At 41.8% G+C, this 20,771-nt stretch overlaps 1 protein-coding gene across 6 annotated transcripts in view; it reads left to right on the forward strand.

The window, feature by feature from the left end:
- wipf1b (WAS/WASL interacting protein family, member 1b) overlaps positions 1-20,771 on the forward strand; it is a 126,977-nt gene that overhangs the window by 74,944 nt on the left and 31,262 nt on the right. For all 6 annotated transcript variants that reach the window (XM_063052137.1, XM_063052139.1, XM_063052142.1 and 3 more), the window contains exon 2: positions 16,774-16,866. In XM_063052137.1, coding sequence (XP_062908207.1) covers positions 16,816-16,866 — 51 coding nt within the window. In that variant the 5' untranslated portion in view covers positions 16,774-16,815. The remainder of the gene's footprint in view (positions 1-16,773; positions 16,867-20,771) is intronic.

Below are 20,771 nucleotides of genomic sequence, written 5' to 3' on the forward strand. Positions count from 1 at the left end.
GCAACCATGTTAACATTGAGGAATACGTGGATTCTGTGACCAGCGACATAGAGCAGTGTACTGAGGATGTTACCATCAGAAACACGTCCAAGTGAGGGCAAATCAGAGGGCTTATTGCAGAGGTCCGTGCCAGACTGAGAGATTGTGATGCTGCTTTTGGATCGGGAGATGTGACAGCTGTCAGGAAGGTGAAATGGGAGCATTCTCAGAGACTTTACAGTCACATCTGTGATACCAGAGATTGAGATGCATGTGGCATGGGAATTCAGAGGATTGCAGACTACAAATCTACCTGCGCATCAGTAACCAGGATGCTTCACTCCCTGAGAGCCTGAACGTCTTCTACATCCAGTCTGATGTGCAGTACAGAGTCTTAGCAAGGAAGGCACCCCACCCCCCAGGGGAGCAGACACTCCATCTGGCTGATGCTGAGGTGAGGAAGACTCTGGCAAGAGTCAACCTGCACAAAGCTGTGGGGCCGATAATATACCAGGTTGGGTTCTGAAAGACTGCGCAGCCCAACTGACAGAGGTGCTGATGGATATAGTAAACATCTTTCTGGAACAATCCATGTCCCCTTGATTTTCAAGGTGGCAACCATCATTCCAGTGCCAAAAATGTGACGGCAACCTACCTAAATGACTATTATCCAGTGGCATTAACATCAACCATTATGAAATGTTTTGAGCAGCTGGCCATGAACAGCTACACTGGACCCCTTCCAGTTTGCTTATCGCTCAAATCGATCCACTGAGGATGCAATAGCCTCTGCCCTCCACTCTGTCCTGTGCCACCTGGAAAATGGGGTCTCATGTGCCAGATTGCTGTTTATAGACTGCATTTCAGTGTTCAACACCATCATACCCCAGAAACTGGTGGGGTAACTGTCCTCGCTGGGTCTCAAAATCTTCCTCTGGACCTGGATACTGGAATTCTTAATGGTAAGGCCACAGTTAGTCCGTATGGGACAAGAGATGCTGCTGCCTATTACGCTGAGCTCTGGCACTCCCCAGGGCTGTCTGCTCAGCCTGCTGCTGTTCACACTGCTGATGCATGACTTTGCGACAGGATGCAGTTCAAACCGTGTCATCAAATTTGCAGATGACACAACCATGGGTGGCCTTATCAAGAACGATGAAGAGACGTTGGTTCGGAGAACCGTTGTCTCGTTTCTATATACATTATATGGTTATATATGTCATATACCTGTACGTAGTTAAATGATAATAAACAAATGGGCCAAATGTAGTGGTCCCAATTAACTAGAACCTACTGTACTACTGAATGGATCCAAAAATATACAATTTATTATGAATGAAATTGACTTGCAATTAAATAGTGTCTTCCATTGCCAGTCTGGCACGGACCTCTGCAATAAACTGTGGCTTCTGATTTGCAATTAACTTACACCCAAGTGAAGACGGTTTGTGATGCAGGAAACCCAGTAACCAGTTTGCATATGCAAACTATAGTGTAATGATGACTGGCTAAATTATATCTGTTATGTTTAAAGATTGACTATTGTCCAGAACAATGGCAGAAACTCCCATATTGCTCAGTCTTGGTGCACATGCATTGCGCTATGCATTTCAATGTACACCTGACAAATAAGACTATAAGACCGTAAGATATAGGAGCAGAATTAGGCCATTTGGCCCATTGCGTCTGCTTCAACATTTCATCATGGCTGATCCAATCTTCCTCTCAGCCCCAGTCTCCTGCCTTCTCCCCATATCCCTTCATGCCCTGACTAATCAAGAACCTATCAACCTTTGCCTTAAATATATATAAAGACGTGGCCTCCACAGCTGCCTGTGGCAATGAATTCCACAGGTTCACCACTCTCTGGCTAAAGAAATTTCTACTCATCTCCATTCTAAAAGGACTCTCCTCTATCCTGTGGCTGTGTCCTCTGGCCTTAGACTCTCTCACTGTAGGAAACATCCTCTCCACATCCACTCTACCAAGGCCCTTCACATTCGATGGGTTTCAATGAGGTCACCTCTCATTCTTCTGAATTTAAGTGAATACAGGCCTAGAGCTATCAAACACTCTTCATACGACAAGCCATTCAATCCTGGAATCATTTTCATGAACCTCCTTTGAACCCCCTCCAGTTTTAGTGCATCCTTTCTAAGATAAGGGGCCCAAACCTGCTCACAATACAATACTCCAAATGAGGCCTTATAAGTGCATTATAAAGATTTAACGTTACATCCCTGTTTGTTCTCTTGATATGAATGCTAACATTGCATTTGCCTTCCTCAACCTCAAAATCAACCTGCAAGCTAACCTTTTGGGAATCCTGCACAAAGACTCCCAAGTCCTTTTACGTCTCAGTTTTTTGTATTTTCTCTCCATTTAGAAAATAGTCCAGCCTTTCATTGCTTCTACCAAAGTGCATGACCAAACACTTACCGACACTGTATTCCATCTGCCATTTCTATGCCCATTCTCCTAATCTGTCAAAGTCTCTACTTCCTCAAAACTACCTGCCTATCTTTCTTCATATTGTCATCAAATTTTGCAACAAAGCCATTAATTCCATCTTCCAAACCATTGACATGTAACATAAAAAGAATCGATCCCGACACAGACCCCGATGGAACACCATGTCACTGGCAGCCAACCAGAAAAGGCTCGCTTTATTCCCACTTTTTGCCTCCTGCCAATCAGCAATTGCTATATCCATGCTAGAATCTTTCTTGCAAAACCATGGGCTGATAGCCTATTAAGCAGTCTCGTGTGGCACCTTGTCAAAGGCTTTCTGAAAATCCAAGTACACAAAATCAATCGATTTTCTTTCGTCTGTTCTGCATGCTACTTCTTCAAAGACTTCCAACAGATTTGGCAGGCAAGGTTTTCTTTTTAGGAAACCATGCTGACTATGGCCTATTTTATCTTGTGCCTCCAAGTACCCTGAGACCTCATCCTTAATAATTGCTCCCAACATCTTCCCAACCACTAAGGCCTATAGTTTCCTTTCTCCTGCCTGTCTCCCTTCTTGAAGAGCGGAGTGACATTTGCAATTTTCCAGTCTTCTGGAACCTTCCCAGAACCTAGTGAGTGATTCTGGAAAGTTTATTACTGATGCCTCCACGATCTCTTCAGCCACCTCTTTCAGAGCTTTGGGGTGTACACCATTTGATCCAGGTGACTTATCTACCTTCAGACGTTTCAGTTTTCCAAGAACCTTCTCACTAGTTATGGTAACTTGATGCCCTGACACCTGGAACTCCCACCATTCTGTAGAGTCTTCCACAGTGAAGATTGATACAAAATGCTTATTCAGTTCATCTGCTATTTTATTGTCCCCCATTACTACCTCCCCAGCATCATTTTACAGCAGTCCAATATTCATTCTCGCCTTTCTTTTACACTTCATCTATCTGAAGAAATTTTCGGTATCTTCTTCAATATTATTGGCTAGCTTACTTTTGTATTCCATCTTTACCTTAATGACTTTTTTAGTTTCCTTCTGTTGGTTTTTAAAAGCTTCCCAATTTTCTAATTTCCCGCTGATCTTTGCTCTATTATATGCCTTCTCTTCAGCTTTTATGTTGGCTTTGATTTCTGTTGTTGGCCAGGGTTGTGTCATCTTTCCTTCAGAATACTATTTCCTCTTTGGGATGTATATATCCTGTGCCTTCGGAACTGCTTCCAGAAATTCCAGCCATTGCTGCTCTGCCGTCATCCCTGCCAGTGTTCTTTTCCAATCAATTTTGGCCAACTCCTCTCTCGTGTCTCTGTAATTCCCTTTTATTCCACTGTAATACTGATACATATGACTTTAGCTTCTCCTTCTCAAATTTCAGGGTGAATTTGATTATATTATGATCACTTTCCCCTAAGGGTACTTTTACCTTAAGCTCTCTAATCAATTCTGTTTCATTGCACAACACCCAATCCAGAATAGCTGATTCTCCAGTGGGTTCAACCACGAGCTGCTCTGAAAAGCCATTGCATAGGCACTCTACAAATTTCGCTTCTTGGAATCCAGCACCAACCTGATTTTCCCAATCTACCTGCATATTGAAGTCCCCCATGACTCCTGTAACATTGCCCTTTTGGTTTGTATTTTCTATCTCCTGTTGTAATTTGTAGGCAACATCTTTACTACTTGGATCTATGATTTCTGGCTCTAGGTTCCTTTAGTTAGGGGAAATATTGTGCCCACATCTACTCAGTCAAGAATCTAAATATTTTGTATACTATCTAGCTCTAATTACTAAACATTTTGGAGTGAATCTGAAGCAATGGAACTACATCTAAGTTGCAACTAACCATAACTAACTGAGCTGATTAGAAATTTATGTCAGTCTCAGAATTAAATGGTTTGTGTAAACAACACTATCTCCCCTGCTTTTACTTTTGACAACTGGATGGAATATTTTTTCATGCACCTTTTGTTGGCTCTGTACAATATACACCATGTTCAAAGTTTATATTCAGAACTCTTCTCCATTGGATAATGCAGCTGATAAAACATTTTCTTACTGGCTTTATTTATTTCTCTGTAACTAAGGGTTTGACTGGTGGCACATCAGGGAGCCTAGACCCATATGGATCCCTGGAGCAGAAAAAATTTGTCTGGTACACAAATAACTACCTGGTGTGAAAAATTGTTAATCTCTCATTGTGGCAGTCCTTGGTGTCTTCAAGAATACAGAAGGCTGAAAAAGTAATTTCATTCAGTTTATGCTTCACGCTGATAAAGATGGGAGTCACAATTTACTGCATTTTATTTTGTAAAAAAGCTGATGCTTTAGGTAGTAATCTCAGTAGAAGACAGCCCATAAATAAATGATATGCTTGACTAAAAATATCAGTCTTTAGTTAATTGAGTTTTCAACAAGAGTGGTCCATACGAGTGTTTGAATTAGCAAATGGCTCTTTTAGCAAATACAAACTTGGGCAATATTCAAGGTATGGCAAGAATATGAATTTCAACAGTTTGTAACACTGGTCTTGCAAAACTGATCTTTTTTTTGCAGATATTTAAAATCTTTTGTCTCCTTTCACATATTGAATTGTTGTTTCTTATTCATCTGGTTTTAACTCTCTATGCTCACTTGTTTAAACCATTTAAATCTTATTTATATCTGTTCAATAACCTTCTCACTATTGTCCCAACATAACTCCTAACCATCTCATAACCTCGAATAAAACAAGTACCCCTAAGCTGAATTACAGGGATGAGGTGAGAGTGAGTGACATAAGGGTGTCCTGGTAAAACCTGAAGTCTGTGAACATCATTACGTCAGTGGTTGGACTTGTACTTTACAAACTGAAAGACAGGAGTCTTCAAAGTGGTGTACTGAGCCCGATCATTATCAGTGAGCTTCCATCAAGTGGTGAGGATGTTTGTTAAATGCACAATGTTCATTTGCATGTGGAAATCTCAGTAGTGAGTCCTTGTCTGCTTGCAGTGATATTAACACAAACATTCAGGCACAGGTTGATATGTAACTACCTGCCTTTGGCATTCAATGGCTTTACCTCATTGAGCCTCAGACTGTCAGCATCCTAGTGGGTCACCATTGAGCAGAAGAAACTCATCTCAAGCAGACACACAGATATCAGAGCTACAGTAGCTTTTGAGGCTAGGTATCCTATGACAAATGACTTGCCTCCTGATAACTCGAGGTCTTTCCACCATCTACAAGGCACATGTGAGGAGCATGATTGAGTATCCTTCTCTTACTTTGATTAGTGAAAGTCCAATAACAAACCAGAAGCTCAGTATCATTGAGGACAAAGTAACGTGCTTGCCTGGCACACTGCCATCCATATTTATCATCAAATGGTTTAAAATGTACAGCAGTTTCTTGGCTCAGTTTTTCCAATGGACTTCTCAAACTAATGATTTCTCCCACCAAGACCAACAAAAGCAGCAAGTGATTAGAAAGTAAACTGTTGGGTCTAAAAGCTGAAATTCCTTAATAGCTCTCTCTACTGGGGTAGTATCACCAGAAGAACCGCAGCATCTCAGGAAGCAGATCTACAATATGTACATCTTGGAGCTTCCAGCTGGATCATGGCGCCTCCTTTTCTTATTTATTTACACACTTTCTGTTTACCTACTATTGAACATTATTCTTTTACATCTTTGTTGAACCAAACTTCATCTCAGATTTGTTCTGGCATCTGCAACATTTATTTATAGTTTCAATTATTTCATAACCTTCGTGCTGAAGAAATGAATTGGCCTACCTCTGAATTCTATCAATGAATAAAATTTACCATTTGAATTAATCTCTTAATTATCCTAAAACTCAGAACAGAATTTTTTGAACACTAAGTTCTTGGGTCCTGGCTGTACACGTGTATTGTTTTAGTATCAGTTCCATTTTGACAAGCCTGCATCTTATTTCCTCAAAGCCATTACAAGATTAAAAGACAAAAGAGCAGAATTAGGCCATTCGGCCTATCAAGTCTCCGCATTTGATCATGACTGATTTTGGTTCCTCTCTCAACGTCATTCTCCTGCCGCTGCCTTGTAACCTTTGACACCCTTAATAATCAAGGATCTATCAACTTGCACTGCAAAGGTACGCAACGATGTGGCCTTCCCAGCCATCTGGGCAATGAATTCAGCAGATTCACCACCCTCCAGCTAAATAACTTTCTCCTCATCTCAGTTCTAAAGGGACTTTCTTTTATTCTGAAGCTGTGCCCTCTGGTTCTAGACTCACCCGCCTTTGGAAACATCCCCTTCACATCTGCTTTATCTAAGCCTTTCAACGTTTGGTAGATTTCAATGGGATCCCCCAACCCCCCTCCTTCTGAACTCCAGCAAATACAGGCCCAGACCTTTCTCATATGTTAACCCTTTCATTTCTGGTATCATTGTCTTGAACCTCCTCTGGACCCATCCTTTCTTGAATGGTGCCCTAAACCACTCACAAAGCTCCAAGTGTGGTCTGACCAATGCCTTATAAAGCCTTAGCTTTACCTTCTTGCTTTTATATTCTAGTCCTTTTAAAATGAATGGCAACATTGCATTTGCCTTCCTTGTAAGCGACTCAACCTGCAAATTAACTATTTGGGAATCCTGTAAGAGGATACCCAAGACCCTTCGCGCCTCTGATTTCTGAATTTGCTACCCATTTTTGTTTTTAAAAAAAGTCTGTCTTTACTCCTTCTACTGAAGTGCATGATCATACACTTCCCTATACAATATTCCCTCACACTTTGCCCACTCTCCTAATCTGTCCAAGTCCTTCTGCAGGTTCCCTGTTTCATCAACAATACCTGCAGAAGGACATCCATCATCCATCATGCAGATCATTTACATATAACGTGAAAAGAAGTCACAATACCGATCCCTGCGAACACAATTTATCTCCAGCAACCAACCAGCAAAGGCCATTTTTATTCCCACTTGTTGCCTTCTGCCGGTCAACCAATTTTCTGTCCATGCTGGTATCTTTTCTTTAATGCCATGGGCTGTTTATCTTGTTCAGCAGCCTCATGGATTGCACCTTGTCAAAGGTCTTGTTAGGGTTTAACCAAGCTTCCATACAGAACCTACGAACAAACAAATTATGAATAACGTAGGCCATTTAGTTCACTGAGCCTGCTCTGCCATTTAATGTGATTATAACCTGGACTTTGCTTTCTTGTCCACCCACTGTAGCCTTTTAACCACTTAACAAGAATCCATCTTCTTTTGCCTTGAAAAATATTCAAAGACTTAATTCCGCTGTTCATTAAGAAAGAATTTCCAAAGTCATAACCATGTGTGAAGAGAGAGAGGAAGTGCCCTCTCCACATCCACCCTGTCAAAAACTCGTCAAGATATTTTAGGTTTCAGACTTCTGTATTTCTCTCCATATTTCTTTCCATTTACCTTTTTAGACGAAAGCCAGCATTTTGTTAGCCAATGCTTTTCATTTCTTTTTGAGTATGGTATTTTATTAATATGCATGTCCAAACAGCCTTTGCTCCTCTACAGTCCCCTATCTTAGATTAAGAGAACGCTCAGTCCTCTTTTATTGTCATTTAGAAATGCATATATGCGTTAAGAAATGATACAATGTTTCTCTGGTGTGATTTCACAGAAAACAAGACAGACCAAAGACTAACACTGACAAAACCACATAATTATAACATATAGTTACAGCAGTGCAAAGCAATACCATAATTTGATGAAGAACAGTCCACAGGCACAATAAAAAGAAAGTTTTTTTTTCCCTCCTGAGTCGATCGACTCCCGAGTCCCCGATAGCGGCGGCAAAAGGGAGAAACTCCCTGCCATAAACCTCCAGGCACCGTCAACTTGCCAATGCCTTGGAAGCAGCCGACCACAGCCGACCCTGAGTCCATCCATCCGAAAACTCCGAGCTTCCGACCAGCCCCTCCGATACAGCCTCTGAGCGCCATCCTCTGCCAAGCATCTTCGACCTCTCCTCAGCTGCTGAAACATGCAAAGCTGAGGATTTCGAGGCCTTCAGCTCTGGAGATTCCGGTTACCACACAGTAGCAGCGGTAGCAAAGCAGACATTTCAGAAGTTTTCCAGATGTTCTGCTATGCACTCACGTCTGTCTCCATCAAATCAGGATTGTGCACAGTCCCCCACTTGACGGATAACAGATATTCATCACCGGAGAGGCCGTGCGTGCTGTCGTCGCACCGCCATCTTCTCCCCATTACAACTTATCTTCCATTATTAGGGAATATTTTGATTTATTTATCTTTTGGTCTTTGATTTATCTGTCTTTGAATCAGAGCTGGATAGGGTCAGCAACTTAAAATTCAACTCAGTGCTATTATTTCGGAGGATGTGTCCTGCGCCCAGCACGTAAGTGCATTATGTAGAAAGCACAATAGCACCTCTACTTTCTTAGGAGTTTGCGAAAATTCAGTATGACCTCTAAAACTCTGACAAGATCTGTTGTGCAGATTATATTGACTGGCTGCTTCACAGCCTGGTATGGAATCACCGATGTCCTTGAACGGAAAATGATACAAAAAGTAGTGGATATGGCCCACTCCATCACAGGTAAAGCCCTCCCCACCGTTCAGCACATTAACATGAAACGCTGTCACAGGAAAGCAGCATCCATCATCTGGAATCCCCACCACCCAGGACATGCTTTCCTCTCTCCTCGCTTCTGCCGTCAGTAAGAAGGTACAAGAGCCTCAGGATTCACACCACTGCATTCAGAAACAGTTATTAACCCTCAACTATCAGGCTCTTAAACCAACAGGGATAACCTCTCAATTTCACTTGTCCCATCATTGAAATGTTCCCACAACTAATGGACTCACTTTCAAGGATTCTTCATCTCATGTTCTCCATATTTATTGTTTACTGTACCTACTGCCCATTACACCACTGGCATTTAGGGCAGCAATGAACGTCCTCTGTCTCTGACAGTGTTCCTTCATTATGTCAGTAGCTCAGCTTTCATTACTGTCAGTCATGAAAGTCCCAGGTGGAGACCCAGGAATACCGTCATGCATGGATTCTTCATTGCTGTTTCTGTAACAGTTTTGTTTTACCAATCAGGGTTGTTAGCCCTGAGATTTATTGTTTATTATTATTTCTTTCTTTTTGTATTTGCACAGCTTATTGTGTATTGCACACTGGTTGAAAGCCCAGTTTGGTGTGTTCTTTCATTGATTCTGTTATACTAAATATTCTTTTATGGATTTTTTGCGTATATAACCATATAACAATTACAGCATGGAAACAGGCCATCTCGGCCCTTCTAGTCCATGCCGAACTCTTACCCTATCCTATTCCCACTGACCTGCACTCAGCCCATAACCCTCCATTCCTTTCCTGTTCATATAGCTATCCAATTTAACTTTAAATGACAACATAGAACCCGCCTCAACCACTTCTGCTGGAAGCTCGTTCTACACAGCTACCACTCTCTGAGTAAAGAAGTTCCCCCTCATGTTACCCCTAAACTTTTGTCCTCTAATTCTCAACCCATGCCCTCTTGTTTGAATCTTCCCCACTCTCAATGGAAAAAGTCTAACCACGTCAACTCTATCAATCCCCCTCATAATTTTAAATACCTCTATCAAGTCTCCCCTCAACCTTCTACGCTCCAAAGAGTAAAGACCTAACTTGTTCAACTTTTCTCTGTAACTTAGGAGATGAAACCCAGACAACATTTTAGTAAACCTCCTCTGTACTCTCTCAATTTTATTGACATCCTTCCTATAATTCGGTGACCAGAACTGTACACAATACTCCAGATTTGGCCTTACCAATGCGTTGTACAATTTCAACATTACATCCCAACTCCTATACTCAATGCTCTGATTAATAAAGGCCAGCAAACCAAAAGTTTTCTTCACCACCCTATTCACATGAGATTCCATCTTCAGCAAACTATGCACCATTATTCTTAGATCCCTCTGTTCTAAAGCATTCTTTAATTCCCTACCATTTACCATGTATGTCCTATTTTGATTAGTTCTACCAAAATGTAGCACCTCACATTTTTCAGCATTAAACTCCATCTGCCATCTTTCAGCCCAATCTTCTAACTGTCCTAAATCTCTCTGCAAATTTTGAAAACCTACCTCATCATCCACAACACCACCTATCTTAGTATCATCTGCATACTTACTAATCCAATTTACCACCCCATCATCTAGATCATTAATATATATGACAAACAACACTGGACCCAGTACAGATCCCTGAGGCACACCGCTACATACCGTCCTCCAATCTGACACACAGTTATCCACCACTACTCTCTGGCATCTCCCATCTGGCCACTGCTGAATCCATTTTACTACTTCCATATTAATGCTTAACGATTAAACCTTCCTAACTAACCTTCCTTGTGGAACCTTGCCAAAGGCCTTTCTGAAGTCCATATAGACAACATCCACCGTTTTACCCTTGTCAACTTTCTCAGTAACCTCATCAAAAAATTCAGTAAGATTTGTCAAACATGACCTTCCACGCACAAATCCATGTTGACTGTTCCTAATCAGACCCTGTCTATCCAGATAATTATATATACCATCTCTAAGAATACTTTCCATCAATTTACCCACCACTGACGTCAAACTCACAGGCCGATAATTGCCAGGTTTACTCTTAGAACCCTTTTTAAACAATGGAACCACATGAGCAATACGCCAGTCAATTATATGCCTTTAAGAAAATGAATCTCAGGGTTGTAAATGTACTTTGGTAATAAATCTAGTTTGAACTTAGAACTTTTGATATTGAATTTGCTTGCATTATGCTCATCACTTCACTTGCTCCATCCGATAATTTAAATTTGCTTGCTAATTTGGTGAAAATGTTAAATTCTGTGCACTTCCCTCTTCCTTCATTAGGAAGAGACATGGTTTGTCACAGTCCAAGTGTTTTTCCTTACCTTCTTATGCGTTTCCCTGCCTCACTCCCAACCATTTAGCAAATTACAAGGATTACCTTTGATCTGAGTTGCCCTTTATATATGTATTATAATCTGCCAATTGAATGAGAAGTTGACAAAGACAACATGCAAACAACTAACACATCAAAGTTGCTGGTGAACGCAGCAGGCCAGGCAGCATCTCTAGGAAGAGGTACAGTCGACGTTTCAGGCCGAGACCCTTCATCAGGACTAACTGAAGGAAGAGTTAGTAAGTGGCTTACTAACTCTTCCTTCAGTTAGTCCTGACAAAGGGTCTCGGCCTGAAACGTCGACTGTACCTCTACTTGATCTGTGGTTTATAAATCCATGTTGACTCTATACATTTCGTATTTGTTCAACTGCTCATTTACCCTGAACATAGTTTTCAGTGGCTTTTTCATAATAAGTCACAACTCTCCCTCTTTCCTTTCCTTACTGGTTTATCCTCTGCATTAAATAATTAATCTACCAGGCCAAACTGTTCAATGTTCATGTTAATATTTAAAGAAATAGTTTGTGCAATCCTGCATGAAGAATGCTGGTTGAAAACATGTATTTTGCAATCTTCATTGTGAAATGGAATTATTGTCCAAAGTTTTTAAATTTTATTTTAAATGATTTTGGAACATTTATTTTCTGATCAACTGAAGAATAAACAGGCAAATCTCAGAACTGGTGTTGGCCAACTTTGTAGACGTAACACAAACAAGAGAAAATCTGCAATTGCAGGAAATCCAAGCAACACACACAAAATGCTGGAGGAACTCAGCAGGCCAGGCAGCATCTATGGAAAAAAGTGCAGTCAATGTTTCAGGCCAAGACCCTTCATCAGGACTGGAGAAAAAAAAGATGAGTCAGATTAAGAACGGTGTGGGGGGGAGTGGAGGAAGAAACACAAGGTGATAGGTGAAACTAGGGGGAAGGGGTGAAGTAAAGAGCTGGGAAGTTGATTGGTGCAAGAAATCCAGGATTTGAGGGGGAGTCTGATAGGAAAGGACAGAAGACCGTGGAAGAAAGAAAGGGGGGGGGGGAGACCAGAGGGAGGTGATGGGCAGATAAGGTGAGAGAGGGAAAATGGGAATAGGGAATAGTGAGGGGAGTGGTGGGGTGCATTACCAGAAGTTCAAAAAGCCGATGTTCATGCCATCAGGTTAGAGGTTACCCATACAGAACATGAGGTGTTGCTCCTTCAACGAGTGTGACCTCATCGCGACAGTAGAGAAAGCCATGGTCTGACATGTCAGAAGTGGAGTTAAAATGGGTGGCCACTGGGAGATCCTGCTTTTTCTGGCGGACAGAGCGTAGGTGCTTGGTGAAGCGGTCTCCCAATCTACATTGGGTCTCACCGATATACAGGAGGCCACACCAGAAGCACTGGATACAATAGATGACCCCGACAGACTCGCAGGTGAAGTGTTGCCTCACCTGAAAGGACTATTTGGGGCCCTGAATAGTAGTGAGGGAGGAGGTGTAACATTTGTTCTGCTTGTGAGGATAAGTGTCAGGAGGGAGACCCAAGCTGTGTCTACTAATGAAGGAAAAAGTTAAGGGACAGTCATTGCAATTGTGACTAAGTGACAGAGAGATTGTAGATAATAGTGGCAAAGGTCTAAATTTAACACGGCAAATCTTCTGAAGAGTCTGTCTCCTCTCCTCACACTCAACAGAGCCATTTTATACTTTTCAAACACAAACACAGCAATAACTGATTAGCTACTGTTTCTATAGCTATAATTAACTTAACACTTTAAGTATAGTAGATAACTTTTGCATGGGCAGAACCACTTTGAGTGTTCATATATTGGTGGTCAGTCTGAGTGATTATGAGCACAAACTTGAGACCCTAAAATGTATTTCGTTTGTTTACAGTCGTGAAGGAAGCTTTGTTGAATATACAAATATATACACACTTTGTAGATTATTAAATGACAAAATAGACATGTCCTAAACTCTGCGTTGTGGCAGGGTTCCACAGTGTGTTAATACAGGAAATCTCTGTTTGGTGACGAGATCAGAGAAATCATTAAGGTTTCAATGAATGACAATCAACATATGAGCCTTCACCTATTGTCTTCCCCTGCAGAGTTACAATGCTACAGAATCAGAATGTTAAATTTAGTTAAGACTACTGCTGCTGCCAGTTTGCTTCATAATTATTGTTGCATTGGCAAGTCAATTGTCCATCACCTCCTGCACAATTGAAGACTTCTTTACAATCAGCCATAACTACCACTACTGAGTGTCTCCCAATCAATCTGTGCCACTTTCACCAATGCTCCATGTCACTCAAATTTATTTAAATATTCTATCAGAACTTTTGTATTGGCCTGCCTTCTAACAAGATCTTTTTCCATTCATCTGTGGCCTCATTCCAAGCATATGAGCCCGAGCTCTCCATTTCAGTGTGCCATCAGTTTCAAAAGTAAATATGGAAAGCGATAGGTCTGGTCCGCTGGATGAGATTCTAAATTGGAGAAAGGCCCAGTTTTGATGGTGTCAGAAAGGAATTGGCAAGTGTGGATTGGGATAGGTTGTTTTCTGGCAAAAGTGTACTTGGTAAGTGAGAGGCCTTCCAAAGTGAAATTTTGTGAGTGTAAAGCTTGTGCCTGCCAATAAAAAATAAAGACAACAGGAGTAGGGAACCTTGGCTTTCAAGAAACATTGAGGCCCTGGTTAAGGAAAAAAAGGAAGTACATAGCAAGTGTAGGCTGGTAGGGACAAATGAGGCGTTTGTGGAGTATAAAAAATGCGAGAGAACACTTAAGAAAGAAATCAGTAGGGCTAAAGGAAGGCATGAGGTTGCCCGAGCAGACAAGGTGAAGCAGAATCCTCAAGGATTCTACAGATACGTTGAAGCAGAAGGATTGCAAGGAATAAACTTGGTCCTCTGAAAGGTCAGAATGTGTGGAGCCAAAAGAGGTGGGTGAGATTTTATTTAATTTTTTTGCATCTGTATTTACTCAGGAGACAGACAGAGTGTATAGAAGTGAGGCAAAGCGGCATTAACTTCATGGAACCTATAGAGATGACAGAGGATGAGGTGTTTGCTGTCCTGAAGCAAATTAGGGTGGATAAATCCCCAGGGCCTGACAAGGTGTTCCTTAGACCCCGTGGGAGGCAAATACAGAAATTGTCAGGACCCTAGCAGAGATATTTAAAACATCTTTAGCGATAGGGGAGGTACCAGAGGATTAGAAGATTGTTGAATAGCCGATGTTGTTCCGCTGTTCAAGGATGGCTCTAAATATAAACCAGGAAGTTGTAGGCCTGTGAGCCTGACATCAGTAGTGAGAAAGTTATTGGAAAGTATTCTAAGGGAGCAGATATTTAAGTATTTGGAAGACATGGACTGATTAAGGATGGTCAGCATGGTTTTGTGTGTTGTGGGTCATGTCTAATCAATCTTAGAGTTTTTCAAGGAGGTTATCGGGAAAGTTGATAAGGACATAGCAGTTGATGTTGTCTACATGGACTTCAGCAAGGCATTTGATAAGGTCCCACGTGGGAGGTTAGTCTAGAACGTACAGTTGCTCAGCCTTCAAGATGAGGTAGTAAATTGGATTAGACATTGGCTTTGTGGGAAAAGCCAGAGAGTGGTAGCAGATGGTTGCCTCTCTGACTAGAGACCTGTGGCTAGTGTGTGCTGCGTCCGTTGTTGTTTGTTAACTACAGTATATAACGATTTGGATGATAATGTGGTTAACTGGATCAGTAAATTTGCGGATGACACCAAAATACGGGGTGTATTAGACAGTGAGGAAGGCTATCATGGTTTGCAGTGGAATGTGGGCCAGCTGAAAAATGGCAGAAGAATTTAATGCAGACAAGTGCAAGATTTTACCCTTGGGTAGGACCAACCAGGGTGGGTCTCACACAGTGAATGGTAGGGCACTGAGGAGTGTGTTAGAACAAAGAGAACTGGCAATACAAGTCCATAATTCATTGAAAGTGGCATCACAGGTAGATAGGATCATAAAGAAAGCTTTTGGCACATTGGTCTTCGTCAATCAGAATATTGAGTACAAGAGATGGGATGTCATGTTGAAGTTGTATAAGACATTAGTGAGGCCTAATTTGGAGTGTTGTGTGCAGTTTTGGTCACCAACCTACAGGAAAGATGTAAATAAGGTTGGAAAAGTACACAGAATACTAGAGGACCTGAGTTATAAGGAAAGATTGAATAGGTGAGGACTTTATTTCTTAGAATGTAGAAGACTGAGAAGAGATTTGATAGGGATGTACAAAATTATGAACGGTATAGATAGGGTAAATGCAAGCAGGCTTTTTCCACTGAGGTTGGGTGGGACTACAGCCAGAGGTCATGGGTTAAGAGTGAAAGGTGAAAAGTTTAAGGGGAACTTGAGGGGAAATGTCTTCACTCAGCAGGTTGAGAGAGTGTGCAGTGAGCTGCCATCATAAGTAGTGCATGCAAGCTCAATTTCAAAGTTTAAGAGAAGTTTAGATAAGTACATGGATGGTAGGGGTATGGAGGGCTGTGACCCTAGTGTAGGTAAGCGGGAGTAGTCAATTTAAATGGTTCAGCATGGGCTAGATGGGCTGAAGGGCCTGTTTCTGTGCTATTATCTGACCATTTAAAAAAAAACTTTTTCTCAATGTGTGACTTGAAGGGCTCCCACTCCATGACCTAACCAGCATAATTTCTGACTGATCTGCCATTATGTGTTGTCTACCATTTCAATAATTATTTTGCCTTGGTTTTTTAAAATTTATGTGCCTGCATTTGAATGAGCTACCTTATTATCTGTCATGCTCAGACTTGCATTCCCAACTTGCCATAATTAATTGCGAACTTCACAGACTGGTTTTAATTTAAGTACTCTTTGTCCTCGGTGATTTTGTCATTTTTAATGAGTCTTGATTTTTTTTTTACTATCTTCATTGTCAGTGTCAAGTATGAATCTTCAGTAGGTTATAAATATCTAATGAAATCAGTTATAGAATTTACAGACTTGCAGTTTGTCTATTGATTGTGTCTATAATTTTCTTTAAACACATTGCAACCAGAAAGCAGCCATAGCCTTAAAGCAGTGACAGACTGAACATGACAGTCTTTATTCACGTGCAATATTTCATAATGTAATTTTCATTCCTAATTGGATATTAAAGTTGTGTCATTTTCAGTGATACACGGCCAACCCTCAGCATCAAGTTTATGTGTATATGTTAAATCAGACTGTATATTCCAATGTACACTGAGCATAAGTGGTTGAAGCATTGACTTTCGTATTCTTACGTAGAATCAGGAAGTTCTGGAAATACGTTGTGAATCAGACTGCACTTGTAGAAAGAGCAAAATAGAAATATTTGTAATGTTTTAGTCCACTTGTTAAAATGATGTTTCTAACTTTTTGTTTTCTAATCATTCCGTAGGATTTTGAACGGTTATCCCACGTACCTGTTGAATACTGAAAGATGCCTCCTCCTCCTCCTCCCCCAGCGCCCCCTCCTCCAACATTTTCACAGGTAAAAATGACTCAGAGTTGCAAGTTTATTTTGGTTTACGATGATAAGATTGTTCTGTTATTTATTACAAATTACTATAAATTGCACATTTAGACGGAGACATAACGTAAAGATTTTTACTCCTCATGTATGTGAGTGATGTAAGAAGTAAATTCAATGCAATTAAAATGTTATTATATTTATAAACAAACATTCTGTTATGTCATAACCCAAGTCTTTGGAAAGCGGCCTGTCAAGATTGCACTTCTATCAGTAAACCTTGTGGTTAATCTTTCCTGTATAGTCGTGGCACTAAGAGCTTCACAAAACCTCCAGAAAGTTATTTGGAACAGAGACCCTTGTTAAAGTACAGAACTAGCAGATTTGTCCTGAAAGTTTATTCCTTTATGATCTTGTACACATCCCAATCTGACACTGTTTGCCCTCATCTGTCAGTGAAGTTACAGCACTGAAGTCTCTAATCTGCAGAACACTTTGTGTCCTTCTTGCCCTCAGAGATTCTTCTAAGTCAGGGGTTCCCAAACTTTTTTTATGCCATGACCAATACCATTAAGCAAGGGATCTGTGGACTCCAGATTGAGAACTCCTCCTCCTCCAAGTTATCATTCCTGTGGAGAAACATAGATCCACCAGTTTAGGGGAGCAAGAAATTGTGATCAGTAGGGAATTCAAATTAAATTGGTTTATTATTGTCACATATACTGAGGTGCATTGAAAAGCATTGTATACCTATGCAATTCATATAGATTGTTTCTTTACTTTAGTACCTAGAGGGTAGTACAAGGGGAAACCAATCATGTAAAATGTTGCATTACAGTTATAAAAAGCACAGTCCAGGCAGACAATGGAGTTCCAGACCATGACAAGGTAGATTGTGAGGTCAAGAGTCAATTTTATCATACATGAGGTCTGTTCATCAGTGGGATAGAAGCTGTACTTGAGCCTGTTGGTATACATTTCAGATTTTTGTATCTTTTGCCCAATGGGAGTTGGAAAAGAGAGAACGGCTGGCATGGGAGGGGTATTTGATTATGCTGGCTGCCTTACCAAGGCAGCAAGAAGCACGGACAGATCCGTGGAGGGGAGGCCGGTTTTGGTGATGTGCCAAAGTGTCAGTTGATGAAAACAAAAGAAATAGGAGCTAGGAATTAGGCCAACCTGTCCTTTGACAGTGCTCTTTCATTCATTAAGATCATAGCTTATCTTACAACTTGGCCCCGTTTTCTTGCACTGTTTCCATAACTTGTGATTCATTAACATCCGGGAATTATATTGATTCTTTGTTTTAAATTTACACAGTGACTGAGGTTTCACAGCTCTTTTTGGGGTTGGAAGTTCAGATTAAGATTCTGACAGCACCCTTCCATTCTTGCTTACGTCATAGAAGGAAGCTATTTGATCCTTCATGACTATGCCCGCTCTCAGAACAACTCCTTACCTATTGCCTGTTAGGGCAGCAATGAAGGTCTTCCACCTATCTATTCTTGACCATCTTCTCTAGTGCCCCAGATGTAGTTCAGGGTCCTCATTTCTGCCTCTAAGGTACAGCACCAAGTTATCTTTGGTCTCCCACGTTTCCTCCACCCTTCAGGGGTCCAGTGAAGTACTGTCTAGGTGATGGAGTTGGCCTCTCTTCTCATCACTTGCCTCATCCATCTCCAAAGTTTCCTCATGATGCTTGTGGCCATGTCCTCTTGAAGACACTGAAGGAGCATGGTGTGAAACATAGATAACCTACAGCACAATACAAGCCCTTCGGCCCACAGAGTTGTGCTGAACATGTCCCTACCTTAGAAATTTCCAGGGTTACCCATAGCCCTCTATTTTTCTAAGCTCCATGTACCTATCCAAAAGTCTCTTAAAAGACCCTATCATATCTGCCTCCACCACTGTTGCCGGCAGCCCATTTCATGCACTCACTACTCTCTGCGTAAAAAAAAACTTACCCCTGACATCTCCTCTGTACCTACTCTCCAGCACCTTAAACCTGTTCCCTCTTGTGGCAACCATTTCAGCCCTGGGAAAAAGCCTCTGACTATCCACATGATCAATGCCTCTCATTAACTTGTACACCTCTATCAGGTCACCTCTCATCCTCCGTCGCTCCAAGGAGAAAAGGCCGAATTCACTTAACCTGTTTTCACAAGACATGCTCCCTAATCCAGGCAACATCCTTGTAAATCTCCTCTGCACCCTTTCTATAGTTTTCACATCCTTCCTGTAGTGAGGTGACCAGAACTGAGCACAGTACTCCAAGTGGGGTCTGACCAGGGTCCTATATAGCTGCAACATTACCTCTCAGCTCCTAAATTCAATTCTACGATTGATGAAGGCCAATACACCGTATGCCTTCTTAACCACAGAGTCAACCTGTGCAGTAGCTTTGAGCATCCTATGGACTCGGACCCCAAGATCTCTCTGATCCTCCACACTGCCAACAGTCTTACCATTAATACTATACTCTGCCATCATATTTGACCTACCAAAATGAACCACTTCACACTGATCTGGGTTGAACTCCATCTGCCACTCCTCAGCCCAGTTTTGCATCCTATCAATGTCCCGCTGTAACCTCTGACAGCCCTCCACACTATCCACAACACCCCCAACCTTTGTGTCATCAGCAAACTTACTAACCCATCCCTCCACTTCCTCATCCAGGTCATTTATAAAAATCAAGAATAGTAAGGGTCCCGGAACAGATCCCTGAGGCACAACACTGGTCACCGACCTCCATGCAGAATATGACCCGCCTACAACCACTCTTAGCCTTCTGTGTGCAAGCCAATTCTGGATCCACAAAGCAATGTCCCCCTTGGATCCAATGCCTCCTTACTTTCTCAATTAGCCTTGATTGGGGTACCTTATCAAATGCCTTGCTAAAATCCATATACACTACATCTACTGCTGTTCCTTCATCATATGGTTAGAAATCTTCCTTGGCCAGAAAGTAGGGAGGATCTTGCCTCCTGGTGTGGAATGACGACAGCTTGGCAAGGTCGTTCTCTGTCAGCTGTTTGTGCTAGCTTGTACATTCCAATCAAATTTGGCCTTGGCCTTGGCAGTGTTCAGGGCCTCCTCTACTGCCATGATGAGGCTAAACTCGGGTTGGAGGAGCAACACCTCATATACCGTCTAGGTAGTCTCCAGTCCCTTGGTATGAACATTGAATTCTCCAACTTCCGGTAATTCCCTCCCCCTCTCTTCCACTATCCCTATTTCACTCTGCCCCCTCCCCAGCTGCCTACTACCTCCCTCATGGTTCCGCCTCCTTCTACTACTCATTGTGTTTTCCCCTATTCCTTCTTCACCTTTCCTGCCTGTCACCTCCCTGCTTCCCCTTTATCTTTCCCCTTACTGGTTTTTCACCTGGAACCTACCAGCCTTCTCCTTCCCACCCTCCCCCCACCTTCTTTATAGGGCCTCTGCCCCTTCCCTCTTCAGTCCTGATGAAGGGTTCCGGCTGGAAACGTCGACTTATCGTTTCCACGGATTCTGCCCGACCTGCTGAGTTCCTCCAGCGTGTTGTGAGGGACAATTGTAAAGTAGCCAATTAACCTATCAAGCTTCACTTCTTTGAGATGTGGGAGGAAACCGGAGTGGTCACGCGGGAATGTATACAAACTCCTCACAGACGGTTTGAGAGGTTAAGATCAAACCTATGTTATTGGACCTGTGAAGCAACAACTCCAGCGGCTCTGCTACTTAAAGTAGTAGTCCTTAACTGAAGTACTGAGTGACTGTGCCACACAGTCTCCTCGTGAGGTAGTGGTCTTTAACTACAATAATACTTAACATTTTGCTGATCTCAGCTGCCAAGACTTGTCCCTCATTTTTTTCCCCCCCTTAATGAAATTTTCCACAATTTAGAAGCATCTGGCTAGTTCGGAGGTTTAAATTCAACT

The sequence above is a fragment of the Mobula hypostoma genome, chromosome 6, assembly GCF_963921235.1.
Source record: "Mobula hypostoma chromosome 6, sMobHyp1.1, whole genome shotgun sequence".
NCBI classification, from domain to species: domain Eukaryota; kingdom Metazoa; phylum Chordata; class Chondrichthyes; order Myliobatiformes; family Myliobatidae; genus Mobula; species Mobula hypostoma.